The following is a 24,814-nucleotide window of genomic DNA, read 5'->3' on the forward strand; positions in this document are numbered from 1 at the left end:
AACAAGACATTTTCACCTGGCTATATCCAATGTTTAGATATGTTGTGTTATTTATGCAAATTAGCGCATACATTATTATGCACCGTTTGTTACCAAAAAATTTAAAAAAACTTGTAATACATTTTTTGTTTGTCTTAATGTAAGTAATCAACTCAGTCATTTTCATGGTGATATCTAAAGGTTACATTTTTTATCCTATTCACGTGAGAAAGAGAATGAATAGGCGTATGAATAGGGTATATTTGGGTCTTTTTGAAAAAACTTTCCCCTAATGGGATTCTTTGGGGCTTTTTCTTTCTTACTCAGGACATATTGAGTATACAAATTCAGTTGAGTTTGCATCTGTTGCAATTTGTCCTAGGTTGACCCCCATTTTGGCTTAAAATCACTGGATTATATAGTACCGCTGCAAGTGTGTAAAGACTTAAGAGAAAGTGAAGCTAAACATATGAACAGGAGGCTTCATCAAACAGCATTTCATTTCAGAAACTCTGAAATCAACGACCAGATCTGATATTCACTCACAGGTAAGTGATGGAAATGTAAGAGCTAGTTCAGTAGATTCATCAGATTGTTGGTAAAAGTACTGTATGTCTTTTTTTTTGTGGCTGTAAATCAAAGTTTGATTATTTGTGGTCATGTCACACTTAAGATACTTTAGAAACAGGAAGTACTTGAATTGGCGGCAGAATGAACAAATGAAAAATCAGAATGATGACTTCTCTAGTAAAAGTCACGTCTATTAACCCTCTACAGCACAGCGCTGAAAGTTTTCTTAAGCTCTATGTTCAGTATGTTTCTATAAAGATTGCAACCAATTAGAATGGACAAAAAAATAATCAAAGAGCAGTGTAATAACGTGTGGGAGTCGAGCAGCATTTGAAAGCAGGATTTGAGAAGATTTGATATGAGAAGAAAGTAAGTTTATTTGCTTTAGTAATCTTATTTAAAATGACATGAACTGTACATAAAAACGTGTGTGTGAATGAAGGTATAGAGAAGGTTATATGAAGTTTTTTTATTTATTTTGCATGTTCAGTTCATTTAGTTTTTCCTTTTGTTGCCTCAGTGCAACATTGTGTGTTAAGGGGTACTTTTCAAGGATGTCTTTGCTAACAATGTGTTTGGACGTTATCACATATTATCACGTATTAGTGCACAATATAAGCTCTAAATATAGTTTGTAGATTTCTTGACATTTTTTTAAAAGATTTGTGATTTTGTATTGCTCTCTTACCATTTTCTTGTAATATGTCAATTAATCATTAGGCAACGAAAAAATGTTCCTAAATGAACCAAGAAATGATGTGGAACACATTTTTATCATGTACCATCAAAATGTGTGCAGTAGAGGGTTGAACAAAACTGACACGTGGTATTTACAGATGTTTATTTAGTGGGTTATTTGTTTGAAAAATACACTTTCACCCCTTTCTGTGTTGTCTTTTATTTATATATACATACCTTTTCATGATTGTATAATATGGTGTTGTAAAAACCAGTTACATTTGCTGTACAGTTTCTGTATTTAGATTCTTCTTCTGCAGCCTAAATAGATCTAACTACAGCACATGGTCTCAGACTGGCAGTCAGAGGCGGAGCTTATAGGCTCAGTGAGGTTAGATTTAGAGGTGGAGGAACTTCCTGTCAGAAACTGCTGTCTCACAAGATGACTGCATGTCATCTTCTCCTCTTATTGTTACTTGCACTTCATGCCACATGTTTAGCATAGCCTTCACCGTCAGCACAGGATTTACATGTGATAAATGCAGGGAGATAGACAAGTTGACGGGGAAGATTTCAGAACTAGAGACACGCATCCAAGCTTTAATCAAGGTTAATTGTAAGGGCGTAAGGGCTTTAGATACTGCTTTGGATGCGACTAGCTTAGTGAACTCTTTACATTGTTCAGTTCCGGCTGAAGTAGAGCCCGTGCAGCCAGGGCAACTGGGTGACGGTGAGATGCTGTAGTCGCGGGACAAAACACCGCTCTTCCGTTCCGATTACAACTTCAAATAGATTCTCCCCTCTCAGTGAAACACCCACTGAGAATCCTGTTGATTGTGCCCTAGTTATTGGCGATTCTATTACACGGAACGTGAAAATAGAGACATCAGCCACCATAGTCTCATGTTTGCCGGGAGCCAGAGCACCTGACATCAAAGCAAATTTAAAAGTGCTGGCTAATGCTAATCGTAAATCCTCTAAGATTATTATTCATGTCGGCATTAATGATGTTCGACTCCGCCAGTCGGAGATCACTAAAATTAATGTTAAAGAGGTGTGTGAACTCGCAAGTACGATGTCAGGCACAGTAATTTGCTCTGGCCCCCTTCCTGTTCGCAGGAGTGATGAGATACTTAGTAGATTGTCCTCACTCAATGGCTGGCTGTTTAAGTGGAGTCTGCAAAATAATATAGAATTTATAGACAATTGGAAAAGTTTTTGGGGCAGACCTGACCTGTTGAAAAGAGATGGTATTCATCTCTCCTGGGATGGTGCAGCTCTTCTCTCTAGTAATATGGCACATGGGGCCCTATTTTAACGATCTGAAACAAAGTATCAAGCACGAAATGCAAGTAACTTTGTGGGCGGGTCTCGGCGCTGTTGCTATTATACCGGCGGGATAAATGACTCTTGCGCCCGACGCAAATCTAAAATGGGTTGGTCTGAAGTAGCTTCATTATTCATAGGTGTGGTTTGGGCGTAACGTGAAATAAACCAATCAGAGCGTCATTTCACATTCCCTTTAAGAGCAGGCGTGCTTGTTCTATAGCGGATTCCTATTATAACGGCGGATTTGCCAGGCGCACGCCAGGAGCGGTTCAAGGCCGAGGAGACCGACGTTCTCGTCAGGGACGTTGGGGATGGAGAAACACACCCAAATTAACTTCGGTTAAACAGGCATATGATAATTTGGGTAAATGTGTAAGCTAGATGTATGCTTTTATAATAAAATATCTATCTATCTATCTATCTATCTATCTATCGTAATAATGTATGATTTGCAAAAATGATAACTGCTGCGTCTGTGTGTAGATGAGAGAATCAAAGTGTATGCGCGTTGAGCACATACTGGTTTTTTTTTCGGCCAGTGGCGGAATTGTTTTCTAAACCTGCAAAATAGCATGAGGGAACGTTTGCGCCGGAACACGCCTCCTCTTTGCACTGAACCGCACCGGGGAGCGCAAGTGTATTTCTTAGTTAACCGACGTGCGTCTGTGGAGGGAAAAGTCCGCTTTGCGCGGGTGCAAAATAGGAATGATACATGCGTCGGTGTACAAAGTCAATTGGGCTGGGTGCAAGATAGGGCTCATAGTCTTAGAGCTCAAACATGAATTGGGGCTCAGGTCAGGAAGCAGACAGACTGGCTAAATTGACCGTCTGCTAGCTGTCTCACGTCACCAAGGTCAGATAAATCCCATCACATAGAGCCTCTTTTACCTAGATATCATCATATAGAGATTGTGTCTGTTCCCCGAATTAGGACATACAAAAAACTTCCAAACCCAAGGGTAAAAATGTAATTGATGTTCAACAAATAAAAAAACAGATAAAATACAAATGAGCAAATGATAAAGCTTGGGTTGCTGAATATTAGATCCCTTACTTTAAAAGCACTTATTGTTAGTGATATGATTACAGACTATAATCTAGATGCGCTGTGTTTGACAGAAACCTGGCTAAAACCAAATGATTACATTACTTTAAATGAGTCCACCCCGCAAGATTACTGTTATAAACATGAACCTCGTCTGAAAGGCAAAGCGGGAGGTGTTGCTGTAATTTATAGTCATATTTTCAGAATTACTAAGAAGTCTAGTTTCAAATATAATTCTTTTGAAGTGTTGGTGCTTAATATCGCAATATATAGTGTAAATGACAAATCACATTTGAGATTTGTGCTGGCTACTGTATACAGACTTTACCACAGAATTTGCTGACTTTCTATCAGAGTTAATTTGGCTGCAGATAAAGTCCTAATTGTTGGTGATTTTAATATACATGTGGATAACAAAAAAGATGCATTGGGATTGGCATTTAATTAATATTAATAATTTTAAAATGTATTAATAATCTTCCTGATAAGTTTCATCATCTCAGCATCCCAGATAGCTTAGAAGAACTTGATATTGCGACAGAAACTTTTAACTCTCTCTTTTCCAGCACTTTAGACACAGTTGCTCCGATGTGCTTAAAGAAGATTATATACATTCCAACGCCGTGGTACAACGAGCGCACTCGGGCCCTTAAGAGAGCAGCCAGAAAATTGGAGCTCAACTGGAAGAAAACAAAACTAGAGGTATTTCGCATTTCATTGAAAGAAAGCTTGATTGCATACAGAGAGGCCTTAAAATCTGCTAGATCTGCTTATTTTTCAACCCTATTAGAAGAAAATAAACAAAACCCTAGGTATTTATTTGAAACGGTGGCTAAACTAACGAAAAATAAAGCTTCAATCCCAGAAGTTTCCTATCAGCACAGCAGTAATGACTTAATGAACTTCTTCACTTATAAGATTGATAATATCAGGGAGAAAATTATAACCATGCAACCGGCTACTGCAGTATCGCATCAGGCAGTGCATTATCGTCTCCCTGAGGAAAAATTTGATTCATTCATTGCTATAGAAGAGAAAGAATATCGCTAAACTCGTTAAATCATCTAAATCGACAACATGTATGTTAGACCCTATACCGACTAAGCTACTGAAAGAGATGCTTCCAGAGGTCATAGATCCTCTTCTTAATATCATTCATTCATATTTGTCATTAGGATACGTACCAAAAACTTTTAAGCTGGCTATGTTTAAACCGCTTGTTAAAAAAACGCAAATAGATCGTACAGAAGTAGTCAATTACAGGCCGATCTCGAATCTACCTTTTCTGTAAAAGATACTAGAAAAGGCGGTATCCTCACAACTATGTTCCTTTTTAGACAGAAATGATATTTGCAAGGATTTCCAGTCAGGATTTAGACCGTACCATAGTACTGAGACAGCTCTCATCAGAGTCACGAATGATTTGCTCTTATCATCCAATCGTGGTTGTACTGTATCTCGCTATTAGTGTTACTCGATCTTAATGCTGCATTTGATACTATTGACCACAACATTCTTTTAAATAGACTCAAAAATTATGTTGGCATTAGTGGAATTGCATTAGCATGGTTTAAATCATACTTATCTGACCGTTATCAGTTTGTAGCAGTAAATGAAGAGATGTCTCATCGATCACAGTATGGTGTACCACAAGGCTCAGTACTAGGACCGTTGCTTTTCACTCTGTACATGCTACCCTTGGGAGATTTCATTAGCAAGCATGGCATTAGTTTTCACTGTTATTCTGATGATACTCAGCTCTATATTTCTTCATGCCCTGACGAAAATTACCAATTCACAAAATTAACGGAATGCATAGCTGATCTAAAAAATTGGATGACTAGTAATTTCCCACTACTTAATTCTGAAAAAACAGAGATTCTAATTATTGGACAAAAAACGTCCTCACGTAATAACCTAGAATACTGTCTAACACTTGATGGCTGCTCTGTCAATTCTTCGTCGGTTATGAACCTGGGTGTGCTCTTGGATACCAATCTTTCATTTGAAAGTCACGTGTCTAGTATCTGTAAAACCACATTTTTCCATCTTGAAAATATATCTAAAATACGTCATATGCTATCATTGACAAATGCAGAACAATTAGTTAATGTGTTCATGATATCAAGGCTAGATTATTTTAATGCTATTATGGGTGGTTGCCCTGCACACTTAATACACAAACTACAGCTTGTCAAAAATGCAGCAGCTCGAAATCTTACTAGAACCAGGAAGTATGACCATATTAGCCCTGTTCTGTCAACACTGCATTGGCTCCCTATTAAACATAGTAAACATTCTAAAATATTGCTGATTACTTATGTGGCAGGATAAGTGATGCTGCCCTTCTATTGGCTCTGGTTAAGTGTGGCTTTTGTTTGTTTTGCTTCCTGGCAACATTTTCTTTGTTTTGTTTGTTTTGCTTCTCGCCAACATTTTATTAGTTTTGTTTGTTTTGCTTCCCGGAAACATTTTCTTTGTTTTGGTTGCTTTGCTTCCCGGCAACATTTTCTTTGTTAATGTGTGTCTCTTCCCTCTATCTCCAGGAGCCAGTGAGGACTAGGTGTGGAGCAAGGGAGGCTAGCTGCTTCATTCAGTAGTGTGTGCTTCACCGTGTGCTGTGTGTGCTGACAACACTTCTTTATGGTGTGGGCGATTGATGTTTGATCTGTTGTGATTTGAGGTGGGTTTGGACGACCTCCTGAGTTGCAGCCGACCTGCCTTGTTCCCACTACGCCTGGCCCTGGAGACTTATTTTTGTCATGTTGGGAAATTCCTGAGAGCGAGAATTTGATTGACGCTGTTGATTTTATAATAAAGTGTATTTTTGTATTCTTCCTCACGTCTCACGTCATCTCTGTCTTCAAATGGTAAAACTTACCTGTATGTCCTTATTGGGAGTTATTTCCCTGGCTCTCCACCAGGGTGGCGTAGTCGGATTAATTTAATAGTGAATCACTTTACCCTCCACTCGAGTCTTGCCACATTTTGGCATAGTCGGCAGGGTTTACCGGGTAAGGCAGAGATTATTTTAGGTGAGACGTGGGTGTAATTCTGTGTTTAATTTAATATTGGTTTGTTTTTATTTCTTTTTTCTTTTCAGAAGCAAAACAGCAGCGTGTGTCTCGACCTTGTGAGCAAGCTGTATTTCTCTCTCGGTGGCCCTTTCTATTTTTTGGGGTGAGTGCAGCTAGGACCAGTATGGAGGACAAGATGCAGGAGTTGCGAGAAATAGTGGCTTTGTTGAGAGCAGATAATGACTGTTGTTGTCGTGAACATGAGCAGGTGCCAGGTGAGCTACCTGGTCCTGACACTGTTCCGGTGGTTGCCCCCGCAGCAGTGCCTGACCCTCCCTAGCCAGTCGAAACTGATTTTGTCGTGCCGGAACGCTTTGTTTGGGTTCCCAGGGACAGACAATGTCCAAAATTTAGTGGCAAATCTGGCACCGGTATTGACGAGTGGGTGGAGGAGGCTGAGGCATGCATGCGGGCTCGTTATTTGTCTAAGGCGGACAAAGCGTTTTTTTTTTCACTTCGACCACTTGGAAGGTGAAGCACGGGAGGGGATTAGGCACTGTCCCAGTGAGGAACAGGGGGATCCAGATCAGGTTATCACGATTTTATGTGAATTGTATGGTTGCTCTCAATCATTTGTAGCACTTGCAACAAGTGTCTTTCTCTTGTGTTTTTCGTAGTGTAGCCGTCATGGCAGAGGACTTGTAACCAGTATCTCTCTCGTGTTTCTCGTTGTGTAGCCGTCATGGCAAGAGGACTTGTAACAAGTATCTCTCTCGTGTTTCTTGTTGTCTAGCCGTCATGGCAAGAGGACTTGTAACAAGTATCTCTCTCGTGTTTCTTGTTGTCTAGCCGTCATGGCAAGAGGACTTGTAACAAGTATCTCTCTCGTGTTTCTTGTTGTCTAGCCGTCATGGCAAGAGGACTTGTAACAAGTATCTCTCTCGTGTTTCTTGTTGTCTAGCCGTCATGGCAAGAGGACTTGTAACAAGTATCTCTCTCGTGTTTCTTGTTGTGTAGCCGTCATGGCAAGAGGACTTGTAACAAGTATCTCTCTCGTGTTTATTGTTGTGTAGCCGTCATGGCAAGAGGACTTGTAACAAGTATCTCTCTCGTGTTTCTTGTTGTGTAGCCGTCATGGCAAGAGGACTTGTAACAAGTATCTCTCGTGTTTCTCGTTGTGTAGCCGTCATGGCAAGAGGACTTGTAACAAGTATCTCTCTCGTGTTTCTCGTTGTGTAGCCGTCATGGCAAGAGGACTTGTAACAAGTATCTCTCTCGTGTTTCTTGTTGTGTAGCCGTCATGGCAAGAGGACTTGTAACAAGTATCTCTCTCGTGTTTCTTGTTGTGTAGCCGTCATGGCAAGAGGACTTGTAACAAGTATCTCTCGTGTTTCTCGTTGTGTAGCTGTCATGGCAAGAGAACTTGTAACAAGTATCTCTCGTGTTTCTCGTTGTGTAGCCGTCATGGCAAGAGGACTTGTAACAAGTATCTCTCGTGTTTCTCGTTGTGTAGCCGTCATGGCAAGAGGACTTGTAACAAGTATCTCTCTCGTGTTTCTCGTTGTGTAGCCGTCATGGCAAGAGGACTTGTAACAAGTATCTCTCTCGTGTTTCTTGTTGTGTAGCCGTCATGGCAAGAGGACTTGTAACAAGTATATCTCTCGTGTTTCTTGTTGTGTAGCCGTCATGGCAAGAGGACTTGTAACAAGTATCTCTCTCGTGTTTCTCGTTGTGTAGCTGTCATGGCAAGAGAACTTGTAACAAGTATCTCTCGTGTTTCTCGTTGTGTAGCCGTCATGGCAAGAGGACTTGTAACAAGTATCTCTCGTGTTTCTCGTTGTGTAGCTGTCATGGCAAGAGAACTTGTAACAAGTATCTCTCGTGTTTCTCGTTGTGTAGCCGTCATGGCAAAGGACTTGAAACAAGTATCTCTCTCGTGTTTCTAGTTGTGTAGCCCTCATGGCAAGAGGACTTGTAACAAGTATCTCTCTTGTGTTTCTCGTCATGTAGCCGTCATGGCAGAGCAATTGTAACAAGTGTCTCTCTTGTGTTTCTTGTTGTGTTGCCGTCATGGCAGAGCACTTGTTGCAGACGACCTCCTGAGTTGCAGCCGGCAACAGACACACTCTGTCAGTTCAAAGCTAGACTAAAAACACATCTCTTTGACCTAGCATACACATAACACATTATAGACTTCTATAATTCAAGGTTAGGCTGCATAGTTTAGGTCAGCCGGGAACCGGGAACACTTCCCATAAATCCTGATGTACTTGTTACATCATAAGAAGAACAGCGTCTACGCTAATATTAGTCTCTCTGTTTATCTCGAGGTTAGCTGCAGTCTGCTGGATCCCGGGCGTATCCAGATCTGATGAAGGACCTGCGCCTGGACGCGACGACAACACAGTCCTGAAGTGTCAACTAGTCTCTCCCCTGTGAAGGCCTCCTTCCCTTCTCTTTACCTCTGTACAGATAAAGCTTTGTCGGGATGATTCCGGTTCGCGTGGCTACGCGGAAGCGATAGAAATTCTGAATTAAAATTTTTAAGGCCAGACAATTAGTTTGTTGAGGGTTGGTTTGTAGGGAAGGACTACACGCCTGCACACATATATATTCAAATGCACATACTTATAGACTGAACTCATAATGTGCATGTGCACGCCATCAGCGTTCTCACGGGTTCACGTTTTTGAAGTTTGCGCAGAAAGAACTTAGAGTTTTCTGTTAAAACAGTGTTGTGTTAGTGGTCGCTAAGTTAATAACCAATGATCGCGGCGACGGAAGTGAATCAATCATAACTAACTTTAGCTGGACAAAAACTTTATTCTTGAGCTGCTGTAAAGCCAAAACAATCTCTGTTACTTTAATTTCCTATTATCAATGTAAAGCCGATTTGGAACAATCTACATTGTTAAAGCGCTATATAAGTGAAGATTACTTGACTTGACTTGACTTATATGCCAGTTTATGGCACGTATAGCGGCTTTGACTGCTGGACAGTGGTTCAAAGTACAGATTTTAGTTATAATCATTTTTAACCATGCAACATACATTTTAGAACACAAACTAATTTACTCAGTGAACAGTTCTTGCATTATGAAAGTTGCTCTCTTCAGCAATGCAGATGATATATTGTCATCATTACTTATCTTTTCAGCCATGGCATCCTCCAGTGGTCCATCACTAAATGAGGAGCTCCAGTGCTCCATCTGTCTGGAGGTGTTCACTGATCCAGTCACCACTCCATGTGGACACAACTTCTGCAGAACCTGCCTGAGCAAGAGCTGGCCGAACTCACATACCTGCTTCTGTCCACTCTGTAAAGAAAAATTCAGCAGAAGACCTAAGCTCAAGATTAATACAACACTCAGAGAAGTTATGCAACACTTTAAGGAGAAACTCAATCTAGGAGAAACTGTGGTGTTCTGTGATGTCTGTGATGGAAGAAAGCAGAAAGCAGTGAAGACCTGCCTGACGTGTCAAAGCTCTTACTGTGACTCTCATCTGGAGCCTCATCGCAGAGTCCCACGTCTAAAGAAACACACACTGATCAACGCTGTGGAAAAACTGGAGGATTATATATGCCAGAAACACGAGAGACCTCTGGAGCTGTTCTGCAGAGATGACCAGACGTGTGTTTGTTTGTCCTGCACTGAAGGAGAACACAGGACTCACAACACTGTTCCTATAGAGGAGGAGAGTCGAGAGAAGAAGGCAAGAGTTACAAACAAAGCACTTTAAACACCCCATGAAATCCCTATCAGTCAGTCACGTTCGACGTTACATCGGACTGAACTGACGTATAGGGATCGCCTGAGAGCCCAATCACCATCGAGTGGTAACAGAACAAGCCAATGCACATTGGCGAAAGAGATTTGCATCGCAAGCCACTTCCAGCTTCCAGTTACATAAGGCAGTGTGCAAACTCACACATTAAGCTTATGCTTCGGAGCAGAGCAGATGTTGTTTCACTCTGCTCTTCAATCATCGTTCAGTGAGTGAGTTGTTCCTTTGTTGGTGTGACACTCCTGCCGGGTGAATCCCAGCATCTCATTCGGGGCTCCAGCAGAGGACCGGATGTCGAGTGGAATCCTCCAACCATGTCCCGCGGCTGGATTACTGGGAACGTCGAACGTGACTGACTGATGTAACCTAGACACCTGTACACAACGCCTGTACTTCCGCTGAAACGGCCGGGATCCCGTCTCAGCCCCTCAGCAGAAAACTTAATGTCAGAGAGAGAAGCGGAGAGTGGCTTGCAATGCAAATCTCACATTAACTTGTTCTGTTACCACTCAAAGGTGATTGGGCTCTAATGCGAGATCGCAATACATCAGTTCAGTCCAACGTAACATCTCCATTCCTTTCTTCAGGGAATGGGGGTTACATTAGTAACCTAGACATTTTCTTTCCTGTGTCTTGACATGTTGAAGAACCTTTCATTACATCTGATAAAAGCTGATTTTGTCACTCTCAAAACAGTCAGACATGGACTAAAAGATTCAAACTATAATTTTGAATTCATTTGATCTTTAAATGGTTGTAAAAAAAATAAGATAGTCAGAAGATGGAAAGCTATTTTCAGTGATAAATGTGTCTGTGTTTTTCTCTGTATGTAGAATCAGCTGGTTCAGACACAGACAGACGTTCATCAGATGATCCAGGACAGAATGAAGAAGATTCAAGAGATCAAACATTCAGTAGAGCTGAGAAAGGTTTGTGCTTCGATCAACCCGAGTTCATATCCTGACTCATGGTCATTTCCGATCCCCTTTTCACTTTGTGTTCACTCTCTAACTATCCTAGCAAAAAAATACATTTTAATTATATGCATCATAATAGTTATTTACATATAGTTAAATCTATTTAATAAAAGCGTTGAATTAAATTGTGAGTTCTGCCATCATCTAGTAACCCTCATGTTGCTCCAAACACATATGATTTTTTCCCATAGAGCACAAATCTGTTGTATGAGTTCTATTGGAGTTCTTCAACAGCTCGTCCTCAAGAGCAGCATGCAAAACATTATTTTGTGTTACACTGAAAATCACACATTTCAGGTGACATAAGGCTAATTAAAGATGATAGAATTTTCATTTTGGGGTGAACTATCCCTGTAAATAATATGTGAATACGGAATAGATTAACAATTAGAACTGTTCTCCTTCATCAGAGAAACACAGAGAAAGAGAAATCCTCCAGTGTTGAGATCTTCACTGATTTGATCCGCTCCATTGAGAGATGTCAGTCTGATCTGCTGAAGATGATGGAGGAACAGCAGAAAGCAGCAGAGAAACAGGCTGAAGATCTCATTAAAGAGCTGCATCAGGAAATCACTGAGCTGAAGAGGAGAAACACTGAGCTGGAGCAGCTCTCACACATTAGAGATCATCTCCATCTCATACAGGTCTGTCAACAATGTTAAAGGACAAACAGTCTGTTCTGTAAGGTCCACCCAATTGACCCAACGATGGTATCCAATGGTGTGGCTGAAGGTTTTCTGTGTGTTCTGTCCAGTGGATTATTGGTAATTTATATTTATCTAGATATTTTATTATTCTGTTTAACTCTTTACTTTAGATTGTACTTGTTCATTCGGATTCCAATGTTGTTCAGAGTCTCACACCGGCCGTTAACGTGAATCTCACGGTCACAAACTCGCCAGTCTGATCATTAGTCAGAGCAGAGGTTATGACTAATACTATTTGATTATTCCGTTTGGTCCCTTACAGCCGCCTATATAACAACATAGTTAAAGGAGAACTCCGGTCAATTTTAACATTGAGCTCATTTTTTTGTACATTTGGAGTGCTGTCAATACAGAGAACAACGACAAAAATCGGTGTTGCCTACACCGAGTTATTCTATTTTTAAAATTTGCACCCTATTGACTTCAATGGGGCAAGTAGTAAGCCTGCTTTTTAGCCTCTTAACATCCTTTAAGTGTCATTACAAGTGCACAGAAAATGTGAGTGATTCCTTCCGAGTGAACACGAGTGGATCTGACTGCAGTAGATGTTAGAGATATTAATAAAAATGAAGTTAATTCAGCCAGCGCTCATACCTTTGTTTACATCCTGTTTTCGGTGGAAGGCCATAGTAATCGATTGTCGAGTTCACGCGCATAGGTTTAGTACCTATGATCACGCGCGTGAACTCGACAATCGATTACTATGGCCTTCCACCGAAAACAGGATGTAAACAAAGGTATGAGCGCTGGCTGAATTAACTTCATTTTTATTAATATCTCTAACATCTACTGCAGTCAGATCCACTCGTGTTCACTCGGAAGGAATCACTCACATTTTCTGTGCACTTGTAATGACACTTAAAGGATGTTAAGAGGCTAAAAAGCAGGCTTACTACTTGCCCCATTGAAGTCAATAGGGTGCAAATTTTAAAAATAGAATAACTCGGTGTAGGCAACACCGATTTTTGTCGTTGTTCTCTGTATTGACAGCACTCCAAATGTACAAAAAAATGAGCTCAATGTTAAAATTGACCGGAGTTCTCCTTTAAAGCTCAAACAATAACCAGAGGTTATGGCTAATACTATGAAGTAATGTTGCTTGCTATTATTTAAATTGCATTTTTGTCTAGCCCCCTATAGTGAATGCAACTATATAGCCACTTAACTAAAGTCAAGCAGTTAGTCAGACATCTAGAATCTCACCTGATGTGCTACATGCTCAATCTAACCCGAGATCTATTACGTACTCAACCCTGGACACAGATTAGCAGAAACATGGATACAACATAATCTAGTAGAGTCAATAGTTTCAAAGTAGGACAGAATAAAATTAGACATAATTTCTTTTTAGTCAGGTAAATCTATAATGGCAATTACATAATCATTTTGAAGATAATCAATACAAAACATAAAATGCTCAGAAATAAAGAGTAAAATATGCATACCTGACATCTGAAAGATACATAATGCTGAGTGTATGGAAGACCTTCAGCATTACAGGCTGATCTGAATACAGAATCACTCTGAGCCGTTTGCAAAATTTCTTTAAATACTCAGAACAAGACAAAACATCCTCCAAATGGAGGCACGAACTAACAATTGAAATTTGCATTAATCAAGATCCCAGACTTGGGTAGTTTAGACCTTATTGAGGACAGAAGGTAATTTGCATGAAATACACTGTTAAAGGGCTCTCCCTCCACAGTAAGCAAAGTATTTCTAAACTCTCTAACTTGTAGCTTTTGGTCTATTTCTCTGGACTTGAGACCATTGTACCAATCACACTGAAACATTTCAAATGATACCAAACATGACTGTAAATTCACTTGCATTGACAGAACATTATATTTGTCATGTAATCATTCTGATTGAACTGAGTGAAGGGAAGAATGGGTGAAGGGAAGGGATAAATTGTGAAGAAAGGACAAGAGTGAAAGAAGCTTTCCCACATATTCACTCTGTGGGGTGTGGAGACGGATGCCGGCATGTGTTTGTTTCTTGTGCTTGAGGATACGTTTACACAACACCGATATGCTGAAAATGGAGAAGTTTTTCCTTTGAGTTTTCTTCGACACCATTATCAAAACAATCCTCATTCACACGGATCCGCCAAAGTGACTAAAAACCCTGTATTCTTCTGCCAAGCAATTAGATGACGATGAAACACTGTAGACTGAACATAAGACAATGCTTAATTTGCATATTTAAAATTTTCAGAAATGTTTTAATAGTGACGATTTGCAATTCTTCCTGTAATCAATCAACTAGAGGAAGTACGGTGATATCCATCCATATTCATACAGAGGTTTTGCCTCAACTGTGTTAGAAAGCTCCTGTGTAAAACAAATTGAACTGCTTTAAAAATAATGATCATATTTAACAGTCTTCTCTCTCTCCTGCTGTAGATGAGCTCATCCCTGAACACTCGTCCACACACCAAGAACTGGACTGAAATCAGGATTGACTCTGATGTGAATGTGAACTCTCTGAAAAGAGCTCTGACTAAACTGAAGAAAACTCTAGATGAGACACTGAATGAAAAACTCACTCAAACTGGTATGTGAATATTGTTTATGCAGCAGTATAATCATAAAATAAGAAGCAGACATGCGAGTGCAGCTCAGCAACTGTATTGACAACAGAACAGCCAGAGAACAAGGCAAAAGCAATCGACTGCCGATCGCACGATTCATTACATTCCGTAACATCCCCCTTTACAAATATAACTTCCCTTCTAAAATAAGAAGTAAATAAGAACAAAATACTATATAAACTTTAGACCACATTTAAAGCAACTGCAATAAACTTCAAATTAGGCACTAATGACCTGAAGTATCGCTGACTGTAGAGTCCTTGTTACACTAACTGTTCTTTTCCTTTCCAAAAACTGCCACAGCAGCATTTATAACCTATTACAAATCAAGCCTCTTGGGTGGCTTGGACAATCGGCCAGCCCTAGTGTAAGTGTGTCCATCTGATGATGAGGGTTTGATAGGGCCAAGTGAAGCCTGTGGCATGGGCTTCGCAGGAGGTGAGTCAGCGGATGGAAGGGCCTCTGCAACAATCCCTTCCAGCATAAGAGGCAATTCGGGTTCAGTATTGTCCAATGCTTGTGTGGTGTTTGACTCTGCCGTTCTTAGGTGCACTCTGTTTCGTCTATATAGGGATCCACCCACATTCACAAGATAAGAGCGCATGCCACTTTCATCCATAGCGCAGGGTTTTCCCCTGGAAGGGGCTTCATGCGTATCCTCTCTACCAAGGGTCAGTTCCTTCGTGCATAGCTTTGTGCCGAAGGTTCTTAGCAATCTTGACGGCTGACTCAGCCTTTCCATTTGATTTAGGATGTCTTGGTGAAGAAGTGACATGCTCAAATTCCCAGCTTGAGGCAAAACGCTTAAACAGAGCACCAAACTGAGGGCCATTATCTGTGATCACTCTATCTGGCTGACCATGTCGAGCAAACTGAGCCTATCAGTGCTTAATGACCGTCTCTGCAGATAGATCAGTAAGCAGTTCAATCTCCCAAAAATCTGAGAAATTATCCACAATTAGAAGATAGTCCTTTTGCCGGTGACTAAACAAGTCCATGCTGACGATCTGCCATGGCCTGCCTGGGTTGTCATGAGATAGCATGGTTTCCTTCTGTTAGTTGTTCGCAAATTCAATTCAAGTCGAGCAGTTACTCACCAAGTCTTTGATTTCTGCTTGCATACTAGGCCAATACAGTGTGTCACAGGCTTGACGATAACATGCGTCACCTCCTATATGGCTTGAATGTATGCGCTTGAGCATCTCTGGACGTAGTGACTTGGGGATAATAGCTTACTGTCCATGGTACAAAATACCATCTTGCACACTAATTTCATCTTGATAAGGCCAGAATTCTCAGATGATGTGTGTTGTTTTTTCTTTCTTATCAGGCCAGCCTGCAAGGACAGTGGCCTTAAGGGCCTGTAGTGCATCATCTCTTTCAGTGTGCTCCCTGATTGTCTTCAGCCGCTGGTCCGTCACATTCAAGAATTCTGCTTGGTTGATGAGTTGTACATCATCTTGCTCTTTCTGCAGATGGCATATGGCGTGCCGCTGGTAAACTGATCCCTTGCCTGTACAGTCAGCAGCAGCCCTGCTCAACATGTCACTGATGAACATTTTAGGCCCCGGCTTGTAGACAACCTTGAGACTGTAGTTTTGAAGTGTCATGAGCATGCTTTGAAGTCGCTTGGGTGCACTGAGAAGTGGTTTGCTGAATATAGTGATCAAGGGTTTGTGGTCAGTCTCTGCTGTGACCAACTCTCGTCCGTACAGGCAATGGTGAAATCTTTGGCATGCGAAAACGATACTGAGACACTCTTTCTTGATTTGAGCATAATTTTTTTCTGTGGGAGTGAGGGCTCTTGAAGCGAAGACGACAGGCTGTCCTCACCCAAGACATCACCCAAGACCACTCTGGCTGGAGTCACTTTGTACTGTGATAGGCTTAGTAACATCATAATAGCGCAGCACAGGCATCGATGTGGCCATGGATTTAAGCTTGCGAACTGCATCGTCATGTTTGTGTAGCCAGTGCCAAGGTGTGTTTTTGTCTAGCAAGCGCCGAAGTGGCTTGCAAACAGTCGATAAGTGGGGCATGAACTTGGCTAAAAAATTATTAGCAAAGCCGATGAGACGCTGCACACCTTTTGCATCTGTGGGGTTGGGCATGTCCATGATAGCCCTCACAGGCTTCAACTTCACTTCAGTGACCTTGAATTTCAATTTTTTTAAGCAGAGTCGTAGCTTGACCTCTCTGCAACGCTCCAACATGGCCCGAAGCTTGAGATCATGATTACTTTCAGCTTGCTGGTCTGTGTCACCGCAACCAACAACAAGAATATCATCAATCCCCTTTAAACCTGTTAACAGTTCATGCTGTTTCCGCTGATACACCTCAGGTGCCACTGAGACACCAAATGGGAGCTTTAGCCACCGTTTCCTGCTCCATGGGGTCCAGAATGTGGTCATGAAGCTGCTCTCTTGGTCCAGCTTGCACTGTAAGAATGCATCTTTGGTATCAACCAAGGTGAAGATCCTTGCTTTAGGCAGTTTGTATAGCACATCCTCCAGAGTTGGCATTATATAATGAGAGCGTTTCAGAGCTTTTTTCAGGAACATTGGGTCCAAGCAAATCCTCAGCTTGTCTGTTTTTTTTACGATCACCATGTTGCTGATCCAATCTGTTGGCTCTGTAACATCTGCAATATGACCCTATGCCTGATACACATCCAGTTGGGCTTTGATGGCTGCTTTCATAGCGGTTGGAACATTCCGGGGGGCACACTGTACCGGTGTAACACTGGTATCCAGCTCAAAGTGGACCTCACCAGGCAGAGATTCCACAGGCAAGTTGAACACATCACTTTATGTGTCAATTAACTGTTCCTTAGTCAGAGGCTTACACCGTTCATGTTCCATTTTGAGCATGTCATCTGGGATTGTAAACTGCATCAGACCTAGCTGTTCACAAGTAGATCCTGAGAGAAGTGGACTTTGATTTGTCTCTACTATCTCAAATGACAGTTGATATCTCTCTCCTTTGACCAAACATTCTGTTTCAAAAACACCCATGGAGTCCAGCACCTCGCCTGAGTACAGCCGTAATATGACGTTACTGGGGCGGAGTGGTGTGTGCGGTGCCACCTTTACTTTATCCTTGTAGCTCATCACATTGCATGTTGCCCCTGAATCTAACTGACAACGCAGTGACTTGCCATGTAATCGCAGGAAACAAACCATTTCTTCCCTTTCATGTGCACCATGCTAATGGACTCAACTGTGTAAATATCCTCATTACTGCCTCCACCCGGCACCTCCGTGGAATATTCCATGCAATGAAGCTTTCCCTCTGTAGATCTGCTTTTGCTTTTAAGGCACACTTTAGCAAAGTGATTGTCAGTTCCACAGAGTCTGCATGTTTTGCCGTATGCTGGACAATGATCCCTGCCTCTTGAATGCACATTACCACAATATCGGCATGTCTTGCTTGTGTCTAAGAGTCTTGGTGATTTACTCTGCTTCCACTGGTTAGGCTTGAATGGTTTCCTAGCAACAGCGTGAACCGTTTCGGCTGGGGGCATGCACTTCATTTGTAATGCCCAGTACGATTTTGTCACGAATCATTTCATCCTTCAATCCACCATAATCACAAGTTGCAGCTTTTTCTCTCAATCTGGTCACAAAATTATCTATGGATTCCCCTTCGTCCTGTCTACTACAGCCGAACACATACCTCTCATAAATTACATTCCTGGCAGGCTTGAAGTATGCGTCCAATGCATCTAGGATGGTTTTAATGTCTATTTGTTGTGCGTCTGTGAGATTCAAATTGTGCCGGTGAACATGTCTGCATTCAGATCCCATCATAGGCCTACTTCTCAACGTGGCAGCCTGGACCTCCCTGTTCTTTTCAGCCATATTACACATGATATTTTTTGAGTAGTTTTTAAGGCTTGATTTCTTTAATGAAATCTACCTGAATAAATAATGTAAAATCTCCTAAATTATTTAATATATATGACACAATGAATTTAATATAATTTAATCATAAAATTTTTTTCGTTGTGAAATGTGTTTTTGTTTTATTTTTATTTAAGTTGGCACTGAAAAGTGTGTGATTTTTAGTGAACGGAAATGACCTGTTTGAAATGGACTTGTATTGTATTTGACAGTGATCCTGGTTTCTCCAAAGGTTTTTTTTTTTTTCTTCTTCTTTTTTTCTCCATTCTGTCACTGACGGAGTTTTGGTTCATTGCCACTGTCTCCTTTGGCTTTTGGCTTGCTTAGTTGGGGACATTTAATATTCAACAATATTACTGATCTCCTGCATTGACACCATTATATGATAACTGAACTGAGCTCAACATCACTGTTTTCTCCAGAGCGGCTTTATATATAAATTAACTAAATTAATAACTTTTTACAACAAAAAATAACTTCAATGAACTTAGTTAAGCTGGACTGTAACGCTATTTTCTTCAAGACATTTTGTTTTGTTGCATTATTTTCCTGTTATCTCTGTAAAGCTGCTTTGAAACAATCTGTTTTGTAAAAAGCACTGTATAAATAAAGGTGACTTGACTTTAAGTTATGTTGTAGAAGTAAAAGACTGTATCTGCTCAGCACAGCACAATACACACACTTGTTACTGCACTGGCATTAGCAAAGCTATTGCTTATTGAATAAAGCAACATATTATTAGTACATGCAGTTATTCATAACCTATCCATAAGCTCTACTCTTCAATGGAAACTATCAAAACATCAACATAACAGAAACTCTTTCACATGTCAAACATGACTGAACATTAAACATTAACTGATGTTTCCCTTCACTCAAAAACACATAAAATAACACTTAATTTCAATATTTACTCTCCATTTCCAGCCATGTGCAAAGCATGCTGGGAACTAACAACGGTGTCTCTAAATAAAACTTACTGTTAAACTCAAACTATTGCTATAAATAATTCATCATTATATTGTCATCTGTGTCCACAGGGTTGAGGTTTGTGCAGAAGTTTGCAGGTACAGTGTGACTGACACCATTTTCTTCAATACACTACATTGTTTATAATCTGTATTATATACTGTACACATGAAAATGTTTGTTCTGAAGTTGATTTATAATGTCTGTTCTCTCTCAGTGGATGTGACTCTGGATCCTGAAACAGCAGATCCATATCTCATCCTGTCTGATGATGGAAAACAAGTCAGTGAAGGAGACATTGAGCAGGACGTCCCAAAAAACCCAAAGAGATTTGATGAGTTTTTGTGTGTTCTGGCAAAGCAGGGATTCAGTTCAGGGAGATTTTACTATGAGGTGCAGGTGAAGGGAAAGACTGAGTGGGATCTAGGAGTCGCCAGAGAATCCATTAACAGGAAGAAGAAGACGATCACACTGACTCCTGAGGATGGAGTCTGGACTGTGGCTCTGAGGAACGAGAATCAATATAAAGCTTGTGAATGTCCACCTGTCTCTTTATCTCTGAGAGTGAAACCTGAGAAGGTTGGTGTGTTTGTGGATTATGAGGAGGGTCTGGTCTCTTTTTATGACGTGGAGTCCAGATCTCATATCTACTCTTTCACTGGTCAGACTTTTACTGACAAACTCTATCCATATTTCAGCCCAGGGTTTAATGATGAAGGTAAAAACTCAAACCCACTGATCATCACTCCTGTCTCACCTTTAATGGATTAGAAAATGTAAATGAAAACCAAAAAAGAGTTTGCACAAACCATAATCAAGTAGATTTTACCAGAACACTTTATAATAATACAGTAATAAAGAACTTAAGTCATTTACAAACTATTAGTTTATAATGAATTAATAGTTAATAAACTGTAGTAAATACATTAATAAACTATATACAAATAGTGAGTTCTTCATTCATTGTCAATGTAATTAACAAAGTGTTATTGTAATTCACTCATATTTAAAGAGTTAAATAATGAAAAATGGAAATCTCTTAAGCCATTTTCTCTCTCTCCTCTCCAGCTGTAAACATTGAATTACTTGTGAAATATTGAGGTTCTTGTTTTATATTGTAATAACTGCAGCATCTGAATAAAGACAATTGTTCAATTCTAAAACTGATTTTGAGTATAATCTAAACTGCTTGCTAATATCTGCTCACAACGGCATTTGCATTTGACATTGCATTTGTAGGGGAAAGCAACCGTTCCGGGAAAGCTGTAGTTTTAGGTTTGACATTCGCTGCATATTCGCCGAGGCTGCTAAAGGGACCGTCTGCAAATTCCTCTCACAGTCCAAAAATATAAACGTATAATCATTTATTCCAAAGAACGATATTTACAAGGTTATAGTAAATGCCTACAGACTGACATACTGCATGAGCTTCTGCCAATATATGACTTGTAAATTAAAATAATAATAATAATAATGAATTACTGTAACTCACCAAAAGTGTTTTTCCTCATGTTCCAAAAGTTGTAGTCAGGGCTGTAGACATGGTTTAATAATCACAGAGGTCCCAAATGTGAGCTAGTTAGGGGGGTTCGGGGGCATGGTCCCCCGAGAAAAGTTTGAGTTCTAGGACCTATACAGAATGTGCAATTTAAGACTTTTAAATTGCACATACTCAGGAATTGAGTTCCCCCCCTCCCCCCTCCCTCCCCTATTTTGTTTGTTACACAGTACTTAAAAAAAGTGTAAGGATCTACACATTGAAAACAAGCACACAACTGCATGCCCACATTTCGACCCCAATTGGTTAACAGGGCTTTAAACTCACAGTTTCACAATTGTCAGTCAGGCTACTCAGTTCCCACCACATTAAGGTAATTGACCATTGATTTAAATAAACATATACAGAAAAAATAAAAAAGGAAACAGAGAGTAAATTGTAAAATAAAAAGGAATCTCATACTTCGGGCAATACTTTGAGATTCTCAAAACATGTCACAAAGGGTTGCCATTTTAAGTAAAATTTCTGGACGGACCCTTTCAACGTGAATTTAACTTTTTCTAGTTTAAGAAAAAATAAAACATCCCTTAACCATGCAGCCACCGCTGGTGGAGTAGCGGATGTCCAAACCAATAAGATTCTACGACGGGCAAGAAGTGATGTAAAAGCGATAATGTCCGATTGGTCCCGGGTTAAAGTTAAGGTCTCCTTTGGAATACCAAATATTGCAATCAACGGACAGGGCTTAATTTGAATTTTTATGACTTCGGATAAAGTTTGAAAAACAGATGACCAATATTGATTTAGACAGGGGCACAACCAAAATGTGTGTTAAATCAGCTGGAGAGAGGGAGCATCTATCACAACTCCCGTCCGTTCCTGGATATACAGTGCAATGCATAAGTGAATACACCCATGCTAAAGTTGACTAAAAAGAGGAATAAAAAATCATATTTTGGAAATTGAACTTAATGCCTTAATTTAAAAAATTAGGAAAAATCCAACCTTTAAGGACACCAATTTTCTTTGTGAATGAATAATGTATCGTAAATAAATAAATGTTCTTCCTTAAAATACATGGTGCATAAGTGAGTACACCCCTATGTTAAATTCCCATAGAGGCAGGCAGATTTTTATTTTTAAGTGTTTTAAAAAAAAAATTTTTAGGATACTATGCATCCTGATAAAGTTCCCTTGGCCTTTGGAATTAAAATAGCCCCACATCATCACATAGCATTCACCATACCTAGGGCATGGGGTACTTTCCATAAGATCATCTCTCAATGCAAATCAAACTAGCTTTTAGGCTAACTGAAATAAAACCATGCCAATCTCTAGGTATGGTGAAGGCTATGTGATGATGTGGGGCTATTTTAATTATTTTAATTAATTGGTAAGATCCTTGTCCTTTTTGAGGAGTAGTGTAATCTTAGCTTGTGTGAGGGTTGGGGGCAAGGAACCGTTTCCCAATGATTCGTTAAATACTGGGGGGGGTTTGCAGTTTGCACGTCTCCGATGGCTGCAGCGATCTCTGTCAGTGCAAGAGGTTGATCTAACACTTCCCTGTCTCCAGGCTCAATAGTAGGTAATTCTAAATTATCTAAAAAACTGTTCATATTCGTAACATCTGATGGTAATTCAGATGTGTAAAGTGTAGAGTAAAATGTTGCAAAAGTATTATTGATTTCCTTTGGGTTGGTGACTATGTTTTGACCCTGATCTCTCACTTGGGGTATAAACAATGAAGCAGCCTGACGTTTCAGCTGGTGAGCCAGCAATCGACTAGCTTTTTCTCCGTACTCATAGTAAGTGCTCTGGGTCCGCAGTAATAAGTATTCAGCCTGGTTGGTGGATAGAAGATTAAGCTTAGACTGTAGAGCTATCCATTCTTTATATAATTCTGGGGAGGGGCTTTCAGAATATTTGTGGTCTAAATTAAAAACTAAATCCGTCAGGTCTTGTATTTGTTTGTGGCGTTCCTTATTGACATGTGCTACATAGGAGATAATTTGTCCTCTTAAGTATGCTTTTAAGGTTTCCCAAAGTAGGGAATATGATATACCTTCCTTCTTGTTTACTTCAAGAAAAGTATCTATATTAGTAGCCACATGTTCGCAAAATTTCTCATTTGAAAGCAGCAGCGAATTAAGTCTCCAGAAGGATTGCTCTCTAACGTTCAAAGTGAAAGAAATGTCTAAGATGAGTGGTGCATGATCTGAAATGATGATGGCCAAGTATTCAACCGATTTCACTGCAGGGATGAACGAGCTATCTATAAAAAAGTAATCTATCCTTGAGAAAGAATGGTGGACATGAGAAAAGAAAGAGAATTGTTTGGAGGTCGGATTTTGAAACCTCCATGGGTCTACACAGCCATTTTGTCTCATAAAGTCTGAAAAGACCCTCGACATTGCAGAAGGTGAGGTAGATTTAGGGCTAGATTTATCGAGCAATGGGTTAATTGTACAATTAAGATCTCCTGCAAGGATCAGTCTATGTGTATCTAAATTAGGGAGAGATGACAGAAGCTTATTGGCAAATTCAGTATCGTCCCAGTTAGGGGCATACACATTTACCAAAAGAACAGGTGTTTGAAATAGGAAGCCCGAGACAATGACATATCGACCATTCGGGTCTGCAATAATTGCATTTAGTGAGAATTGAATTCGTTTATTAATCAAAATTGCCACCCCTCGTGATCTGTTATTAAATTTGGAATGGAAGATATGATTAAGCCATGATTTACAGAGTCTGGTGTGATCTTCTAGCCGTAAATGAGTCTCCTGCAAAAACAAAACATCAGTTTTCAATTGTTTAAGATGGGAAAAAATCCTAGAACGTTTCACAGGACCGTTCATCCGCTTAACATTCCAGGACATAAACCTAACTGCAGCTCCCCCTCCTGGGTGTGTACCGCCTGCGTTATTTATCATAGGAGACATCCAAAATGTGTATGATTAGCCTGAACCACATTATGGAAGTGCATTTGTGGTCATAAGTGATGTCAACACACACTGCATGCAGTTGTGTAGAAGTAAAATGAAATGGTAATAATAATCAACTAAAAATACAGTTTAACATAGCTGTGTGCATCCTTAGAAGATAAGGTTTTGCCATGTAAATAAAATGTTCCCCAGTTCTCATGAAACTTAAGTTGAAATAGAAGAAGAAAAAAAAATCCCATTGAACACCCCAAACCAAGATCTTCTTCCCCAAACAAAGAAAACCGCAGGAATTCCCAGACGGAAAACTTCCAAGACATCTAGCGTTGTCTATAACTCCTATCCTAACTTGAGGATGGCTCCTCTCTCAGTAAGTGATTTGTATTCTACCTATATACAATTATCTATTCGGCTCACCTTCAGAAAAAAGAAAAAAGGGACCAAACTAAATCAATAAATAAAATTGAAAGTAATATTATATATCCCTGATTTGCATCTGGATCACCAGTGCTCACTGTGCAATTACACAGAGAACGATTGGCTGACCTAGTTAAAATAAAATGTATCCAGCTCACTTGGGACAGATATTGTCAGTTAATTTACCTTACTAAAATTGACCAGTCTGTGAAATGGTCATATGCCAGTTATGTGTTAAAGCCACACTAACTAAAACAACCCTGCCATGCTTTTTAAAAAAAAAAAAAAAAAAAAAAACCTTAGCTGTTGTATATTTAAATCACAGAGGCCACTGTGTTGTTATTGTGCCTTAAACATGTACGAAAACCACATCAACGTAGGTTGATGAAAAAAGGTTTGAAATTT

General features: G+C 40.0%; 1 protein-coding gene across 3 annotated transcripts; it reads left to right on the plus strand.

The window, feature by feature from the left end:
- The first annotated feature begins 389 nt into the window (after positions 1 to 389).
- Positions 390 to 20,671, plus strand: LOC311302618 (E3 ubiquitin-protein ligase TRIM39-like). Of its 3 annotated transcripts, XM_084428608.1 has the most exons (9): positions 410 to 527; positions 4,168 to 4,303; positions 6,705 to 6,781; positions 9,776 to 10,332; positions 11,238 to 11,333; positions 11,792 to 12,025; positions 14,494 to 14,644; positions 19,624 to 19,650; positions 19,770 to 20,671. In XM_084428608.1, the coding sequence occupies exons 4-9, from the start codon at positions 9,778 to 9,780 to the stop codon at positions 20,321 to 20,323; spliced, it is 1,617 nt and encodes a 538-aa protein (XP_084284734.1). In that variant the 5' UTR covers positions 410 to 527; positions 4,168 to 4,303; positions 6,705 to 6,781; positions 9,776 to 9,777; the 3' UTR covers positions 20,324 to 20,671. The 3 variants fall into 3 exon arrangements, with proteins under 3 accessions (XP_084284735.1, XP_084284734.1, XP_084284736.1); XM_084428609.1 differs by lacking the exons at positions 4,168 to 4,303; positions 6,705 to 6,781 and having other exon boundaries at positions 390 to 527; XM_084428610.1 differs by lacking the exons at positions 410 to 527; positions 4,168 to 4,303 and having other exon boundaries at positions 6,384 to 6,781.
- Positions 20,672 to 24,814: the final 4,143 nt, after the last annotated feature.

The sequence above is a fragment of the Rutilus rutilus genome, assembly GCF_951802725.1.
Source record: "Rutilus rutilus genome assembly, chromosome: 13".
Classification (NCBI taxonomy): Eukaryota; Metazoa; Chordata; class Actinopteri; order Cypriniformes; family Leuciscidae; genus Rutilus; species Rutilus rutilus.

What these genes read in the sequence shown, in the direction of transcription:
- LOC311302618 (XM_084428609.1), top strand. Translation starts at nt 9,778, where the DNA reads ATGGCATCCTCCAGTGGTCCATCACTAAATGAGGAGCTCCAGTGCTCC. An exon ending in TGAAAAACTCACTCAAACTG is followed by an intron (nt 14,645 to 19,623) that starts GTATGTGAATAT and finishes CTGTGTCCACAG; the next exon opens with GGTTGAGGTTTGTGCAGAAG. An exon ending in GTTTGTGCAGAAGTTTGCAG is followed by an intron (nt 19,651 to 19,769) that starts GTACAGTGTGAC and finishes GTTCTCTCTCAG; the next exon opens with TGGATGTGACTCTGGATCCT.